This window comes from Zophobas morio, unplaced genomic scaffold (genome assembly GCF_036711695.1).
Source record: "Zophobas morio isolate AGI-343-1 ecotype UQ-CSIRO unplaced genomic scaffold, CSIRO_AGI_Zmor_V1 ptg000031l, whole genome shotgun sequence".
Taxonomy (NCBI): Eukaryota; Metazoa; Arthropoda; class Insecta; order Coleoptera; family Tenebrionidae; genus Zophobas; species Zophobas morio.
In genome coordinates, this window is record NW_026972136.1 from 563084 (window position 1) to 581178 (window position 18095).

The 18095-nt window shown below is 31.3% G+C and overlaps 2 protein-coding genes across 2 annotated transcripts in view; one reads left to right on the forward strand and one right to left on the reverse strand.

Moving 5' to 3' along the window:
* The window catches only part of Lanb2 (Laminin B2), a 178744-nt gene that overhangs the window by 84145 nt on the left and 76504 nt on the right, over positions 1-18095 (forward strand). The window lies entirely within an intron of this gene.
* Positions 15467-16088, reverse strand: LOC135139471 (dynein light chain Tctex-type 1-like). Its single transcript, XM_064069712.1, has one exon. The coding sequence runs from the start codon at positions 15977-15979 to the stop codon at positions 15587-15589; it is 393 nt and encodes a 130-aa protein (XP_063925782.1). The 5' UTR covers positions 15980-16088; the 3' UTR covers positions 15467-15586.

The following is an 18095-nucleotide window of genomic DNA, read 5'->3' on the forward strand; positions in this document are numbered from 1 at the left end:
TTTCAGAATCGTGAAAATGAAAAATCCTAGTTCCTGAAATATTTAAAAAAGTCACTTTGGAAAAAATATTTGGAAATCTTGGTCCAGGACCACCAACCGGTAGTGTTTTTCGATTCAGTCCATCGAGATCTGTATTCCAGAATTTTTTGTGGATTTTTAGGCAACTGCCACAAAAGTTCAGTTTCTTAATATGAAATTTTTGACAACTTGCCGACCACCGTCGAAAATTACAGAAAGGGTTCTTGTGTTGATTTCAAACTCTAAACGCCTTTTTGGGTTTAATTTCTGCGGAAATTCTTATGATTTTTTTCAGGATCGTGAAAATCAAATATGATAATTTTTAAAATATGAAAAAAATACTTTGGTACCAAATTTTTCGAAATCTTGTTCCAGGATGATGAGCACTTAATGTTTTTCGACTTTTTAGATTCAGTTCGTCGAGATTTATATTCAGATTTTTTTTTGGTTTCACTTCGAAAATTCCTATCGTTTCTTTAGAATCATCGAAGTGAAATAACGCCACTTTTTGAAGTACTTGTTCAAAAAAATCACTTTGAAACCGAATACTTCAAAAATTTTGATCCAAGACCAATAACGCGCATTATTTTTGAGTTTTTCGATTCAGCTCGTTGAGTTCTAAGATATTTTAGAATTTTGTGTAGACTTTTAAAAATCGTCGCCAAAAGTTCAATTTTTCAGTGCACCCCGTTAAAAATTTTGATCTTTCCGGGCGCCTTCAAAAATTGTTGTAAGAATTCCGTTAGTAAAATATGCCAATTTTCGAATATTTCAAAAACCTTGATCGAGGATTTTATCAAAATTTAAATTTTTCAATATGCAATTTTTGACCATTTCTTGACCTGACCTGACCTGGAGCAAGTTTGGAAATTCTTTTGATGATTTTAACCTCTAAAACCTTTTACGGACTTCATTTTTGCGAAAATTCCCACCATCTTTTTAGAACAATGGAAATGGAAAATGTTAATTCTTGAAATATTTAAAAAAGTAATTTTGGAAAAAAAATCGAAATCTTGGTCCAGGACGATCAACAGGCAATTTTTTTAGATTTAGTCCGACGAGATCTGTATCCCAGATTTTTTTCTGGATTTTTAACCAACTTCACCAAAAGTTCAATTTTTCAATATAAAATTTTTGACAACTTTCCGAACACCGTCGAAATTTTCCGAGTTGTGTTGATTTCAAACTGTAGAAGCTTTTTTAGACTTAATTTCTGAGAAACTTCCTATAATTTTTTCAGAATCGTGAAAATTAAATATAATGATTTTTGAAATTTAAAAAAAGTCACTTTGATGGTACCAAATATTTCGAAATCTTGTTGCAGGATGATGATGAATCTTACTTAATATTTTTCGACTTTTTCGGTTCAGTTCGTCGAGATTTATATTCGGATTTTTTTTTGGTTTCACGTCGAAATTTCCTATCGTTTCATTAGAATTTCCAAAGTTAAATAGCGTACTCAAAAAAAAAAAATCACTTTGAAACCGAATATTTAAAAAATTTTGATCCAAGACCAATAACATACAATGTTTTCGAGTTTTTCGATTCAGCTCACCGAGATCTATATTCTAGAATTTTGTGCAAATTTTTAGAAATCTTCCCCAAAAGCTCAATTTTTCAATGCACCCCGTTAAAAATTTTGATATGTTCCGTACACCTTCAAAAATTGCTGTAGGAACTTCTTTCGTTAATTTTTCAAAAGTTCTTTACGGCCTTATTTCTTTGAAAATTCCTACCATTTTTCAGAATTGCGTATAGGTATAAAATATATCAATTTTGGAAAATTTTTAAATTTTCATTTTGAAAGTGAATATTTCAAAAATCTTGATCCAGGACAATCAACGAGATTCATTCTATTCTTCAGAATCTTTTGTGGATTTTTAGGCAACTTCGTCAAAAGTTCGGCTTTTCAACATGCAATTTTGACCATTTCCGAGCTCAGTCGGAAATTCTTTTGATGATTTCAACCTCTAGAAGCTTTTCCGGATTTCATTTTTGCGAAAATTCCCACTATTTTTTCAGAACCCGAAAAATGAAAAATGCTAATTCCTGAAATATTTAAAAAAGTAGAAATTTTGGCCAGTCTTAACCAAAAGTTCAATTTTTCAATACGAAATTTTTGACAACTTTCTGAACACCGTCGAAAATTACTGAAGGCGTTTCTTCTGTTGATTTCAAACTATAGAAGCTTTATTGGGCTTAATTTCTGGGAAAATCCTGTAATTTTTTCAGAATCGTGAAAATCGCATGACAATTTTTGAAATATTAAAAAAAAATCAGGTTGGTACAAAATATATTTAAATCTTGTTCCAGGTTGAAGAATACTTAATGTGTTTCGACTTTTTCAATTCAAATCGTCAAGATCTATATTCTAGAATTTTTTGTAGACTGTTTGAAATCGTCGCCAAAAGCTCAAATTTTCAATGCACCCAGTAAAAATTTTGATCTCTTCTGGACACCTTCAAAAATTGCTGCAAGAACTTTTTTCGTTAATTTCGATCTTCAGAAGTTCTTTATGGCCTTATTTATTTAAAAATTTTGGGATATTTTAAAATTTTCACTGCGAAAGTGAATATTTCAGAAATCTTGACCACCATCAACGTGATCTATTTTTCGAATTAGCTCGTCGAGATCTGTTTTTCAAAATTTTTTGTGGGTTTTTAGGCAACTTCGCCAAAGGTTCAGTTTTTCAACTTGCAATTTTTGACCTTTTCCCGAGCACAGCCGGAAATTCTCTTGATGATTTCAACTTCGAAAAGCTTCAGTTCTGCGAAAATTCCCATTTTCTAAAAACCGTGAAAATGAAAAATACTAATTCTTGAATTATTTAAAAAAGTCATTTTAGAAAAAATATTTTAAGATTTTAGTGCAGGACCATAGATAGGCAATGTTTGTGTATTCCAGTTGTTTTTATGTGGACTTTTAGGCAACTTTCCCAAAAACTGAATTTTTCACAAAAATTTTAACACTTTCACCAGCAACTATTAAAAAAATATATGTCGTTAATTTTTAGGTATAAAAGTTATTTTTGACCTTCTTTCTTCGAAAATTGCAACTTTTTTTTTTAGAATCGCCAAAATAAAAATAGAACCATGAAAATGAAAAATGCTAATTCTTGAAATTTTTAAAAACAGTCATTTTAGAAAAATATATTGAAATTTTGGCCCAGGACCCTAAACAGGCAATGTTTTTCCATTCAGTCCGTCGAGGTCTATATTTCAGAATTTTTTGTGGATTTTTAACCAACTTCACCAAAAGTTCAGTTTTCAATGTGAAATTTTTGTCGTCAAAAGCTCAACTTTTCAATGCACCCGTTAAAAATTTTTATCTCTTCCGGGCACTTTCAAAAATTTCTTTTTTCGTTAAATTCGGCCTTCAGAAGTCTCTTACGGCCTTATTTCTTTAAAAATTCCTATCATTTTTTTCAGAATTACGTACATGAAAATGCTAATTCTTGAAATATTTAAAAACCACTGTGGAAAAATATTTCGAAATCTTCGTCCAGAACAGGCAACGTTTTTCGATTTCAAAAGTTCAATTTTTCAATATGAAATTTTTGACAACTTCCTATAATTTTTTCGGAATCGTGAAAATCAACTATAATTTTTGCAATATTAAAAACAATCGCTTTGGTACAAAATGTTTCCAAATCTTGTTCCGGGATGATTATGATGACTTAATGTTTTTCGTCTTTTTCGATAGACAACTTCCCTCCAACAAAATTTTGGAATTACCAACATGAAATATGGGAGTATTTTAAAATTTTGAATTTGAAAAATCTTGATCCAGCATCCATACAACTCGTCTAGTTCCAGATTTTTTGTGGACTCTTAGGCAAATTCGCCAAAAGCTCAATTTTTTAATGTGAAATTTTTGACCATCCAAAATTATTATTTCAATCCAGAAGTTTTTTGGACTTCATTACTTGATTTTTTTTTTAATCTTCAAAGGAAACTATGCTGATTTCGAATTAGCTCGTCATGATTTGTATTTCAGTTGTTTTTATGTGGACTTGTAGGCAACTTTTCCAAAAACTGAATTTTTCACAAAAATTTTAACACTTTCACCAGCAACTAATAAAAAAATATATTTCGTTAATTTTTAGGTATAAAAGTTATTTTTGACTTTATTTCTTCGAAAATTGCAACTTTTTTTTTCAGAATCGCCAAAATAAAAATAGAACCGTGAAAATGCTAATTCTCGAAATATTTAAAAAAGCCATTTTGGAAAAAAATATTTCGAAATCTTGGTCCAGGATGAAAATTACTGAAGGGGTTTTACTTGTATTGATTTCAAACTCTAGAAGCTTTTTTGGGCTTAATTTCTGCGAAAATTCCTAAATTTTTTTCAGAATTGTGAAAATCAAATATAATTTTTGAAATATGAAAAAAAAAATTCTTTTGTTATTTCAGTCCCGAAGTCGTTTGGGCATTACTTTGAAAAATTTTTCCAAAAGCTGAATTTTTCGCAAAAATTTTGACCTTTTCACCAGCAACTCTTACAAAAAAATATTTCGCTAATTTTGACCTGCAGAAGTTTTTTGTGAGTTTATTTCTTCGAAAATTCGAACACTTTCTCAGAATCGCCAACATAAAAATACAGCAATTTTGAATTTTGAAACCCAATATTTCGAAAATTTTAGTCCGGCTTATCAAGTTTTCTGGATATTTTGGTAATTGTAGCAAAAGCTCAATTTTTCAATATGCACCTTTTTAAATTTTCACCTCGAAAATTACAAAACAGATTCTTTCGTTGCAACGTCGCCAAGAGCTTAATTTTTCAATTCACCGCGATATGGAAATTTTGAACTTTCGAGAGCACTTTAAAAGTTCCTAGACTATGTTCTTTTGTTAATTTTGACCTTCAAAATACCAAAATAAAAATGATATGGTAAATTTTAGAATATTTTAAAAATTTCACTTTAAAGACGATTATTTCGAAAATCTTGGTCTAGAACCATAGGCAATGTTTTGCGATTCAGCTCGTCGAGATCTATATTCCAGAATTTTTTTGTGGATTTTTAAGCAACTTTGGTAGAAGTTCAATTTTTCAATATGAAATTTTTGACAACTTCTTGAACACCGTCGAAAATTACCGAATTATTCTTGTGTTGATTTGAAACTCTAGAAGCTTTTTTGGGCTTAATTTCTGCGAAAATTCCTACAATTTCGTAACCCCCTGTCCAAGAAAATGTTGGAACATGAAAATATGGGAGTATTTGAAATTTTCAATTTGAAAAATCTTGATCCAGGCTCTATTTTTAGCTCGTCAAGTTTCAGATTTTTTGTGGATTTTTACTTAACTTCGCCAAAAGTTCAATTTTTCAATATGAAATTTTTGACTTCTTCGCTAACATCATCGAAAATTACGAAAAGTTTGCTATCCAAATCCAGAAGTTTTTTGGGCTTCATTACTTCGAAAAATCTTTTAGAATCTTCAAAGTGAACTATGCTAATTTCGATTCAGTTCGTCGAAATTTGTAGTCCAGGTTTTTTTTGTAGACTCTCGGGCAACTTTCACAAAAACTTTTTCGGTAATTTTGACCTCTAAAAGTTTTTTGAGTTTATTTCTTCGAAAATTCCAATTATTTTCAGAGTCGTCAAGAAAAAAAATACAGCAATTTTGGAGTATTTTCAATTTTTGAAATCGAACATTTCGAAAATTTTGATCCGGGTCATCAACGCGCTACGTTTGTCGATTTAGTTGTTAGGCATTTTTGGCGAAAGCTCAATTTTTCAATATGAGTCTTTTGATCTTTTGACCTCAAAAACTACCAAAAGAGCCTTCGTTACAATATCGCCAGAAGTTTTAATTTTTCAGTACAGCCCCATATGGAAATTTTGATTTCTCGCGAGCACCTTCAAAAGTTACTAGAAGATATTCTTTTGCTAATTTTGACCTTTAAAAATTTTTTACGGCGCCAAAATGAAATATGATAGGTATGTTTTACAATATTTTAGAAATTTTTGACCCACTTAGACCATAGCTCAGTTTTTCAATGTAAATTTTTTGGCTCCGAAAATTTCTAAAAGCGATTTTATTGTTGATTTCAAACTCTGGAAGTTTTTTTCGGGTTTCACTTCTTCGAAAATTTCTCTTAATTTTAAAGCCATAAAAGTGAAATACGCAAATTTTTTAAATAAAAATTAAAAATAAATCACTTTGGAACCAAATATGTATTTCTATATTTTGGTCTTTAAAAGTTTTTTACGATTTCATTCAAATTTTGGAGTATTTTAAAATTTTCATTTTGAAATTGAACATTTCAAAAATATTCATTCAGGACGATGATTGAAATCTGTATTCTAGAATTTTTTTGTGGATTTTTGGTCAACTTAGGCGAGAGTTCAATTTTTCAATATGAAACTTTTTATTTTTTCGGAGCAATTTTGAAAGTTACTAAAAGAGTTCCTTTTGTTGATTTCAATACCCAGAAGTTTTTTAGAATCTTCAAAGGGAGTTATGCTACTTCCGATTTAGCTCGTCGAGATTTGTATTCCAGTTTATTTTGTGGACTTTTAGACAACTTTCCCATATGCTGAATTTTTCACAAAAATTTTCACAATTACAAAAAAATATTTCCTTAATTTTGTGATATAGATGTTCTTTGTGGGTTATTTCTTCGAAAATCTCAACACTTTTTTCAGAATCGTGAAAATGAAAAATCCTAATTCCTGAAATATTGAAGTCATTTTCGAAAAAATATTTCGAAATCTTGGTCGAAGACCATCAAACGGCAATGTTTTTTGATTCAGTCCGTCGAGATCTGTATTCTAGAATTTTTTGTGGATTTTTAAGCAACTTCCACAAAAGTTCAATTTTTTTAATGTGAAATTTTTGAGAACTTGCAGAACACCGTCGAGAATTATCGAAGATGTTTCTTGTGGTAATTTCAATTTTTCGATTCTGTTGGTCGAGATTTACATTCAGATTTTTTTTTTTTGGTTTCACTTCGAAAATTCCCCTCGTCTCTTTAGAATTCTCGAAGTGAAATAACGCCACTTTTTGAAGTACCTACTTACTAAAAAAAAAAAAATCAATTTGACACTGAATATTTAAAAAATTTTGATCCAAGACCAGTAACGCGCATTATTTTTGAGTTTTTCGATTCACCTCGTTGAGTCGGCCGTCAGAAGTCTTTTACGACCTTACTTCTTTGAAAAATACGACCATTTTTTCAAAATTGCGTACATAAACTGTGCTAATTTGGGAATATTTAAAAATTTTCGTTTTGAAAGTGAATATTTCAAAAATCTTGATTCAGGACCATCACTGTGATATATTTTTCGATTCAGCCCGTCGAGATCTGTTTTTCAGAATTTTTTGGGGATTCTTGGGCAACTTCGCCAAAATTTCAAATTTTCAACATGCAATTTTTGACTTTTTCCCGAGCACAGTCGAACATTCTTTTAATGATTTCAACCTCTAGAAGCTTTTCTGGATTCTATTTTTACGAAAATTCCCACCAGTTTTTCAGAACCGTGAAAATGAAAAATGCTAATTCTCGAAATATTTAAGTCATTTTGAAAAAAAAATTGTGTTCCAGATTTTTTGAGGATTTTTTAGCAATTTCGCCAAATTTTTCAATATGAAATTTTTGACCTCTTCACTAATACCATCGAAAATTACCAAAAAAGATTCTTTTGTTATTTCAATCCAGAAGCCTTTTGGGCATTATTTCGAAAAAATTTTCAAAAGCTGAATTTTTCGAAAAATTTTGACCTTGTCACCAGCAAAAAAATATTTCGTTGATTTTAACCTATAAAAGTTTTTTGTGAGTTTATTTCTTCGAAAATTCTCAGAATCGCTAACATAAAAATACAGCAATTTTGGAGTACTTCCAATTTTTCATTTTGAAACCGAATATTTCGAAATCTGTACTCAGGAATTTTTCTGGATTATTAGGCAACTGTGGCAAAATTTCATTATGAACCTTTTGACATTTTGACGTCTGAAAGAGATGCTTTCGTTGCAACGTCGCCAAAAACTTAATTTTTCAGTACACCGCAATATGGAATTTTTGACCTTTCGCGAGCATGTTCAAAAGTTACTACTTAGATGATGTTCTTTTGCTAATTTTGCTTTTTAAAAATTTTTTACGGCGCCAAAATGAAATATGGTAGATAAGTTTTAGAATATTTTAAAAATCTCACTTTAAAGCCGACTACTTCGAAAATCTTGGTATAGGACCATCAACAGGCAATATTTTCGATTCAGCTCGTCGAGATTCATATTCCAGAAATTTTTGTGCATTTTTAACCAACTTCACCAAAAGTTCAATTTTTCAATATAAAATTTTTGAGAACTTCCAGAACACAATTTCAAACTCTAGAAGCTTTTTGGGTTTAATTCCTGCGAAAATTCCTATAATTTTTTCAAAACCGTGAAAATCAAATACATATGATAATTTTTAAAATATTCAAAGAAACCGCTTTGGTACAAAATATTTCGAAATCTTGTCTCAAGATGAACACCTAATGTTTTTTGTCTTTTTCGATTCAGTTCGTAGAGATTTATATTCTAGAATTTTTATGGAGGTTTATGCTCCAGGATCTATTTAGTTCGTCGGGTGTAAAATTTTTATCAACTTCGCCGAAAGCTCAATTTTTTTATATGAAAATTTTGACTTCTTCGTTAACACCATCGAAATTTACAAAAAAACGATTATTTTGTTAAATATTTAAATCCAGAAGTATTTTGATTTTGATTACTTCCAAAAATGTTTTAGGATCTTCAGAAAGAATTGTATTCCAGTTTTTTTTGTGGACTTTTAGACAATTTTCCCACAAGTTGAATTTTTCGTCAAAATTTGACCTCTTCATGAGCAACTACTACAGAAAAATATTTCGTTAATTTTGACCTATACAAAGTTTTTGGTGAGTTTACTTCTTCGAAAATTCTAACACTTTTCAGAATCGCCAACATAAAAATAGAGCAATTTTGGAGTATTTTCAATTTTTCATTTTGAAACCGAATATTTCGAAAATTTTGATCCAGGGTCATCAACGCGCTACATTTGTCGATTTAGTTTTTCGAGATCTGTATTCCAGACATTTTTCTCGATTTTAAGTAATTTTGGTGAAAACTCAATTTTTGAATATGAACCCTTTGACTTTTTGCCCTCAAAAATTACTAAAGAGATTCTTTCGTTATAATGTCGCTTAATTTTTCAGTACACCGCGATATAGAAATTTTGACTTTCTGCGAGCACGTTTAAAAGTTGCTAGATTTTTTTTTCTAATTTTGACCCTTAAAAATTTTTTTCGGCGCCAAAATGAAATATAGTAGGTATAAGTTTTAGGGTATTTTAAAAATCTCTCTTTAAAGCCGAATATTTCGAAAATCTTGGTCTGAAACTATCAACGCGGAATGTTTTTTGATTCAGCTCGTCGAGATCGACATTTTTGGATTTTTTTTAATTTTTGACCAACTTTGGCCAAAGCTCAGTTTTTTAATGTGGAATTTTTGACCACTTCCAGACCACCTCCGACAATTTCTAAAAGCGATTTTATTGTTGATTTCAACCTCTATAAAGTCTTTTTTTGGGTTTCATTTCTTTGAAAATTTCTCAACCATCAAGTGAAATACGCTACTTTTTTAAATAAAAATTAAAAATAAATGACTTTAAACGCGAATATTTCGAAAATCTTGGTTCAGGACAATCAACACGTTTTTTCGTTAATTTTGGCCTTTACAACTTTTTTACTTCAAACAAATTTTGGAATGTTTTAAAATGTACATTTTGAAATCGAACATTTCAGAAATCTTCATTCATCGTCGAAATCTGTATTGTAGATTTTTTTGTGAATTTTTGGGCAAAGAGAGTTCGATTTTTCAATATGAAACTTTTTACTTTTTTCCCAGCAACTTTGAAAATTACAAAAAAAGTTCGTTTTGCTGATTTCAACATCCAAATGTTTTTTGGACTTCATTTCTTCGAAAATTCAAAATGAAATATGCTACTTATTTTTCTTGCACCAAATTTTAATTTTTTTATGTGATTTTAATTCAGTTGTGGAAACCTGACTTATGTATAACTTCGGTTGGCACATCAATTGAATTTTAAAAACTTCATTTTAAACCCGAATATTTCGAAAATCTAGGTCCAGGACCATCGTTATGTTTTCCGATTCACCTTGTCGAGATCAAGCAAGCATTCCAGAATGTTGTAAATTTTTAATTAACTTTCAAGTTAAGCCAAGTTTTTGATTTTTTCGAACACTTTCGAAAATTGCTACAATGTCTTTGTTTAATTTCGATTGACAAAATCCTAACATTTTTCCAAAATCCCGAATATAAAATGTGACAGTTTTGGAGTATTCAGATTTTAATTTTAAAACCGAACGTCGCTAAAAAAAGTAAATAAATTTTGACTTTTTCCAATCACCATAAAAATACTACAACTTTTTATTCCTTCCTTACCTTCTGTAGTTGCATTAAGGTCCACCTCTACGAGTTTTTTACGACTTCATTTCTTCAACAAACTCGTACCATTTTTTTCAAAGTCGTCAAAATGAGATATAGTACGGACATTTTTGCCTCATTCCCAGCACTTTCGAAAATTACTAAACGAAGTTAATTAAAAATACGAAAATTTAAGAAAAATTTAAACTTAGAAGTAAATTCATTGTTTATGGATTTTCTGCGCTGCCAACTCAAAGTGGAACGCGGAAAAAAAAGTTAACACTTAACCTAAAAACTTTCCATTTCTATTTTCAGTTTTACAGTAGTCATAATTTTGACGAATCCTAAATGCATCGATTTTATATTTTCAAAATGCTTTATAGACAACTTCTTATTACTTAATTCATAACCCCCTTCCCCATCCAAGAAAGTTTTGGAATTACGAACATGAAAATATGGGTGTACTTTAAAATTTAAAATTTTCAATTTGAAAAATTTTGATCCAGGATCTATTTTTAACACCTCGAGTTTCAAATTTTTTGTGGATTTTTACTCAACTTCGCCAAGAGTTCAATTTTTCAATATGAAATTTTTGACTTCTTCGCTAACACCATCGAAAATTACGAAAAGTTTTTGCTATTTGAATGCAGAAGTTTTTTGGGCTTCATTACTTCGAAAAATCTTTTCAAATCTTCAAAGTGAACTATGCTAATTTCGATTCAGCTCGTCGAAATTTGTATTCCAGGTTTTTTTTGTGGACTCTTTGGCAACTTTCATAAAAAATATTTCGTTAATTTTGACCTCTAAAAGTTTTTTTAAGTTTATTTCTTCGAAAATTCCAATTATTTTCAGAGTCGCCAGGAAAAAAATACAGCAATTTTGGAGTATTTTCAATTTTTGAAATCGAATCCGGGTCATCATTTGTCGATTTGGTTAGACAATTTTGGCGAAAGCGCAATTTTTCAATATGAGCCTTTTGATCTTTTGATCTCAAAAACTACCAAAAGAGATTCCTTCGTTGCAATATCGCCAAAAGTTTTAATTTTTCAGTACACCCCCATATGGAAATTTTGACTTCTCGCGAGCACCTTCAAAAGTTACTAGAAGATATTCTTTTGCTAATTTTCACCTTTTAAAATTTTTTATGGCGCCAAAATGAAATATGATAGGTAAGTTTTACAATATTTTAGAAATTTCAATTTAAATTTGAATATTTCGAAAATCTTGGTCTAGGACCAGTAACACGCTTTTTCGATTCATCGTCGGAGATCTACATTTTTAGATTCTATTGTAAATTTTTGCCCCCCTTTGGCAAATGCAATTTTTGACTTTTTCCCGAGCACAGTCGAAAATTCTTTTATTGATTTCAACCTCTAGAAGCTTTTCTGGACTTCATTTCTGCGAAAATTGCCACCATTTTTTCAGAACCGTGAAAACGAAAAATGCTAATTCTCGAAATATCAAAAAAGTTGTTTTGGAAAAAAATATTTCGAAATCTTGGTCCAGGATGAAAATTACCGAAGGGATTTCTTGTGTTGACTTGAAACTCTAGAAGCTTTTTTGGGCTTACTTTTTGCGAAAATCCCTACATTTTTTTCAGGATCGTGAAAATCAAATATGATAATTTTTAAGATATTAAAAAAAATTACTTTGGTACTAAATATTTCGAAATCTTGTTCCAGGCTTTTTCGAGTTAGTTCGTCTAGATTTATGTATATATATTCAGATTTTTTTTTTGGTTTCACTTCGAAAATTCCTATTTCTTTAGAATCCTCAAGGTGAAATAACGCCACTTTTTGAAGTACTTACTCAAAAAAAAATCACTTTGAAACCGAATATTTCAAAATTTTTTATCCAAGACGCATTATTTTTGAGTTTTTCGATTCAGCTCGTTGAGAGAAGATATTCTAGAACTTTGTGCAGGCTTTTAAAAATTGTCGCCAAAAGTTCAATTTTTCAGTGCACCCCGTTAAAAATTTTGATCTCTTTCGGACACCTTCCAAAATTGCTGGAAGAGCTTATTTCCTTAATTTTGGCCTTCAGAAGGTTTTACGGTCCTTGTTTCTTTGAAAATTCCTACAATTTTTTCAGAACTGCGTACATAAAATTTATCAATTGTGGAATAAATTAAAATTTTCATTTTGAAATTGAATATTTCAAAAATCTTGATCCACTATGGTATATTTTTCGATTCAGTTCATCGAGAACAGGAAATGTTTTTCGATTCAGTCTTCACCAGTCTTCACCAAAAGTTCAATTTTTCAATATGAAATTTTTTACAACTTCCCGAACACCGTCGAAAATTACCAAAGGAGTTTCTCGTGTTGACTTCAAACTATAGACAATCGAAAATTCGTATAATTTTTTCAGAATCAATTTTTGAAATGTTAAAAAAAAGTCGCTTTGGTACAAAATATTTCGAAATCTTGTTCCAGAATAATGAATTTTTTTTTAAGCATCTCGTCGAGATCTATTTTTCTGAATTTTTTATGGATGTTTAGGCAACTTCGTCCAGTTGAACTTTTCAACATGCAATTTTTGACCTCTTCCCGAGCACAGTCAGGAAATTCTTGATGATTTCAACCTCGAGAAGTTTTTCCGGACTTCATTTCTGCGAAAACTCCTATGATTTTTTCAAATCGTGAAAATCAAATATGTATGATAATTTTTGAAATATTAAAAAAAATCGCTTTGGTACAAAATATTACGAAATCTTGTTCCAGGATGATGAACGCTTAATGTTTTTCGACTTTTTCGATTCAGTTCGTCGAGATTTATATTCTAGAATTATTTATGGAAGTTTAGGCAACTTCCTCTTACCACCCCCTCTCTAAGAAAATTTTGGAATCAGCAACATGTAAAATAGAAGTATTTTAAAAATTTTAATTTGAAAAATTTTGATCCAGGATCAAGGTTCAGCTCGTCGAAAGTCTGGAACTTTTTATGGATTTTTAGGCAACTTCGCGAAAAGCTCAATTTTTCAATATGAAATTTTTTACCTCTTCGGTAACATCATCGAAAATGACGAAAAGAGATTATTTTATTATTTCAATCCGGAAGTCTTTTGGAGTTCATTACTTCGAAATTTTTTTCCAAAAGCTGAATAGTTCGCAAAAATTTTGACTTTTGACACCAGCAACTCTTACAAAAAAGTATTTCGTTAATTTTGACCTTTTTGAGTATTTTTAAGTTTATTTCTTCGAAAATTCCAACACTTTTTAAGAATCGGCTACATAAAACTACAGCAATTTTCGAGTATACCTACTTTCAATTTTTCATTTTGAAACAGAATATTTTTTAGGTAATTGTAGCAGAAGCTCAATTTTTTAATATGAACTTTTTGACATTTTGACCTCAAAAATTACTACGTAAGATTCTTTCGTTGCAAAACTTCACCAAAAGCTTAATTTTTCAGTACACAGCGATATGGAAATTTTGACTTTTAACGAACAATTTCAAAAGCTACTAGAAGATGTTCTTTTCCTAATTTTGACCTTTCAATTTTTTTTTACGGCTCCAAAAAGACATATAAATAAGTTTTAGGAGATTTTAAAAATTTCACTTCAACGACGAATATTTCGAAAATCTTTAGTCTAGGACCATTAACACACACTATTTTCCGATTTAACATGTTGGGATCCACATTTTTGGATTCGTTTGTAAATATTTGACCCACTTTGGCCAACGCTCAGTTTTCAATATGAAATTTTTGACCACCTCCGAAAATTTTTAAAAGAAATTTTGTTGTTAATTTCAGTCTTTGGAATTTTTTTTTATGGGATTCATTTCTTTGAAAATTTCTCTTAATTTTAGAAGCATCAAAATAAAATACGCCAATTTTTTAAATAAAAATCAAAAATAAATGAAATCGTGGTCCAGGACAATCAACACGTTTTTTCGTTAATTTTGGTCTTTAAAAGATTTTTACGATTTCATTCAAATTTTGGACTGTTCTAAAATTTTCATTCTGAAATTGAACATTTCAAAAATATTCACCCAGGACGATTTATTGTCGAAATCTGTATTCTAGAATTCTTTGTGGATTTTTAGGCAACTTCGTTAAAAGTTTATTTTTTCAAAAATATGAAAAAAGGAGGATTTTGACTTTTTTCCGAACACCGGCATATTTTAAAAACGTCAACCCGAATATTTCGAAAATCTTGGTCCCGGACCATCAACACGTTATATTTTCACAAAAACCTCGTCGAGATCATTTGATATATTCCAGAATTTTTCCTAAATTTATAATCAACTCTCAAGTCAAGGCAAGTTTTTGACTTTTTTCGAACACTTTCGAAAATTGCTACAATAATTTCTTTGTTTAATTTCGATTGCCAAAATTCGTGCCATTTTTCCAAAACCCCGAACATAAAATGTGGTCGTTTTGGAGCATTCAGAGATTCCATTTTAAAACCGAACATCGCCAAAAAAAGTATGAAAATTTTGACTTTTTCCAATCACCTTCAAAAATACTACAATTTTTTTCTTTCTTTCTTCCTTTCTTTCTTTCTTTCTTTCTTCCTTCCTTACCTTCTGTAGTTACATTAATGTCCACCTCTCCGAGTTTTTTACGACTTTATTTCTTCAAAACTCGTCCAATTTTTTTCAAAATCGTCAAAATGACACATAGTACGGAAATTTTTGCCCTTTTGAAAATTCAACTTAGAAGTAAATGCATTGTTTATGGATTTTCTACATTACCAGCTCAAAGGAGAACGCGGTATAGATCCGAACATAAACTAAAAAAAAAAATGTTTACTCTCACATTTAACACGTAACCTAAAAAGTTTCCATTTCTATTTTCAGTTTTACAGTAGACATAATTTTGACGAATCCGTAATGCATCGACTTTATATTTTCAAAATGCTTTATAGCCATATAAAACCCGAAAATGTGTACAGTTAATACACCTCCACAACACAAACATAATTATACTACTACAAAGCTGGCACCACCATAAAATGCGTATTAATATTAACACTCTAAACATTTTTAGCAACCCCAATAAAACACCATCGTTCCAAAAACGGAAAAATCACTTTACTGTATAAAGTCTACAACTTACAAAAAATCTCCTCCACAAACTCGTCCAGTCAATATAAATATAAAACAGTCAAATAGTAAATACACGCCACATAAATTTGCCCCGACGATCCTCTCCATTTTAAATCGCAAGCCCAAAAACGGTAACAATGCAATACATGGTCTTGTTCTCCCACCGCACCGTGCAGGTCCCGTCCGTGGTGCTGTCCCAGTAGCAAGAACTCGCCGTGTGCAACCCAGCCCCCGTCTTCTGCATGATCGAGCACGTCACCACGTACTTGAAGTTCTTCTTCAGCTTGCTCAGCGCCGTGAGGCACTGCTCCGAGACCCTGGCGCTCCACTGGTTCACCTTCTCCACCTCGTACGTGGTGTCCGTGAGGCAGGCCTCGATGTTGTCCTTGACGATCTTCTGGACGTCGTCCGGCACGAACTGGTCGTCGTCGTCCATTTTCGGCGAATTGGAATTTTGAAAGGGTTGACTGATGTCTGACAGAACGATTTTGTTTTGGAACATGCCGGTCGGATTTTGGTTGTCGCGTTCGTGGCTTGCGGCGAAATGAGCCCGAAGAAGTGCTCCGGGCTAATAATTTCTGGTAAACGCGGCCTCACACACCGACAGCACGCGATGTTGTTGTTTGCCTATCGTGTGTTATTTCCTAATGCTATTTACCTCTCCGACTCGGTATGCAAACTAATTAATTATATTGCCCGAACAGCGGGCGAAGGAAGCGATTTCGCCGTAAAAGGGTCATTATGTTCGGGACGAAGAAAAAACCGATACCCATATGGGGGGAAAATCGATTGTTGTGCCAGGCGTTTCATGACTCCCTGTAGAAAAACCTGCTGAGGTTGTGGGATGCAAGACAACGTCCTTCTGGGGCGTTTATGAGATTGGTGCCACAATGGTTCGTGTCGGGGTAATTTATGGGTTTGATGACTGTCACTTTTTACGCTTTTGTGGGATTTGGCGTATAATGAAATTCCGACGAGTAGAATGGTTCCTTCCGTTTTAGATTTTGATTTATTTTGCAGCGGAAGAGTTGAATTGTGGGGGAGTGCGTGAGCTATGATAAATGATGTGTATTTGTGGTTGCAGGAACGTGTACTTGGTATTTGAACGCGTACACATGTATTCTGGGTGGCCTAAGTATCAAATTTATAGATATAGAGTGCACAAACATTTATAGGAATGTTTTAATTATTAATCCTTGCATGAAATTCGCTTCTATTTTTTTTTTTACAAATACCGATACCGCCATTTTTATATTTTTTGCTGACTGTTTCAAGACTTCACTTATCGATTACTTTATAAAATCAAAATCAAAGTGATTTTTTGACATTCGATATTGGGAGAAATACTCAATATTAATCTCACAACTTAAGTTTAAATTTTCCTCCAAATTAGTTTCGAAAATAAAATACCTGGGGCTCTTAAGATTAATTAAGCAATGATTTTTTCGACAATAAAACAACTCTAGGAATTGCCAATATTCTTTCAAATTCTTCCAAAAACAAAATACCAGGAACCTCTACTAATTTTTCAAATTCTTTCAAACCACACCGAGGTCCCAAGATTCCTTCAAATTCTCCCAAAAACACAAAATCGGGATCCCAAAGATTCCTTGAAATTCCTATAAAAACAAAGTCCGACAGACCTTCAAGATTCTTTAAAAACAAAATACCTACCACGAGGTCCAAGAGTCTCTAAAATGCTTTCAAAAACAAACACTGGGAGCTTTCGACGATTCTTTTAAATTCTTTCAAAAATAAAATGCCAGGGTTTCAAGATACTGTAAACCAGTGGTTCGCAAACTGGGTGCCGCGGCACACTGGGGTGTCGCGGAACCCCCAAGAGGGTGCCGTGAAAATTTTATAATGATTTTAAAAAATATAGGCACAAAACCAACTTTAAAAAATAATAATTGATGATCTGATTTTATTAATGTGGTACAACTGTTCAGTAATGCAAAATGTGTTCTGAACATGTTAATTTTCTTCAGACTGAAGTAAGATGGCTATCTAAAGGCCGTGTTCTTTTTTAAGAAAACAGATGCAAACGTTTTTTGAATCAGAAAATACTGAACAATTTTTTGACCTCCTTCAAGACCACGTTTGGTGTGCAAAACAAGCAGATTTAACTAATATTTTTGAATACTTAAATAAAATATGTAAATTTAAGTATGCAAGGTAGAAATGAAAATATTTTAACCTCCAGTGAAAAAATTTTGGCTTTAAAAGAGAAGCTTAGATTATGGAAAACACATATTTATAAAACAATCTTAACATCAATTACATATTATACAATCATGTGATAAAGTGTTTTTGATAATAAATTAGTTACAATTAAAACTGTTCTTGGCGGGGTATAAATAAATATTGTTTAATATTTTAGGGTGCCATCAATAATAAAAGTTTGCGAACCACTGCTGTAAACAAATCAAATCCCAAAAACAAAACTTCAAAGAACCGAAATATTCTTTAAAATTCGTTCAAAAACAAAACACCAGACGGTTTCAAGATTCTTTCAAAAAAATACCAATATCTTCAAGAATTTTGAAATATTTTAAGAAGCTGAGAACCCCCGCGATTCAATCAAATTCTTAAAAAAAAACCTCCCGTTGTTGTTTCAA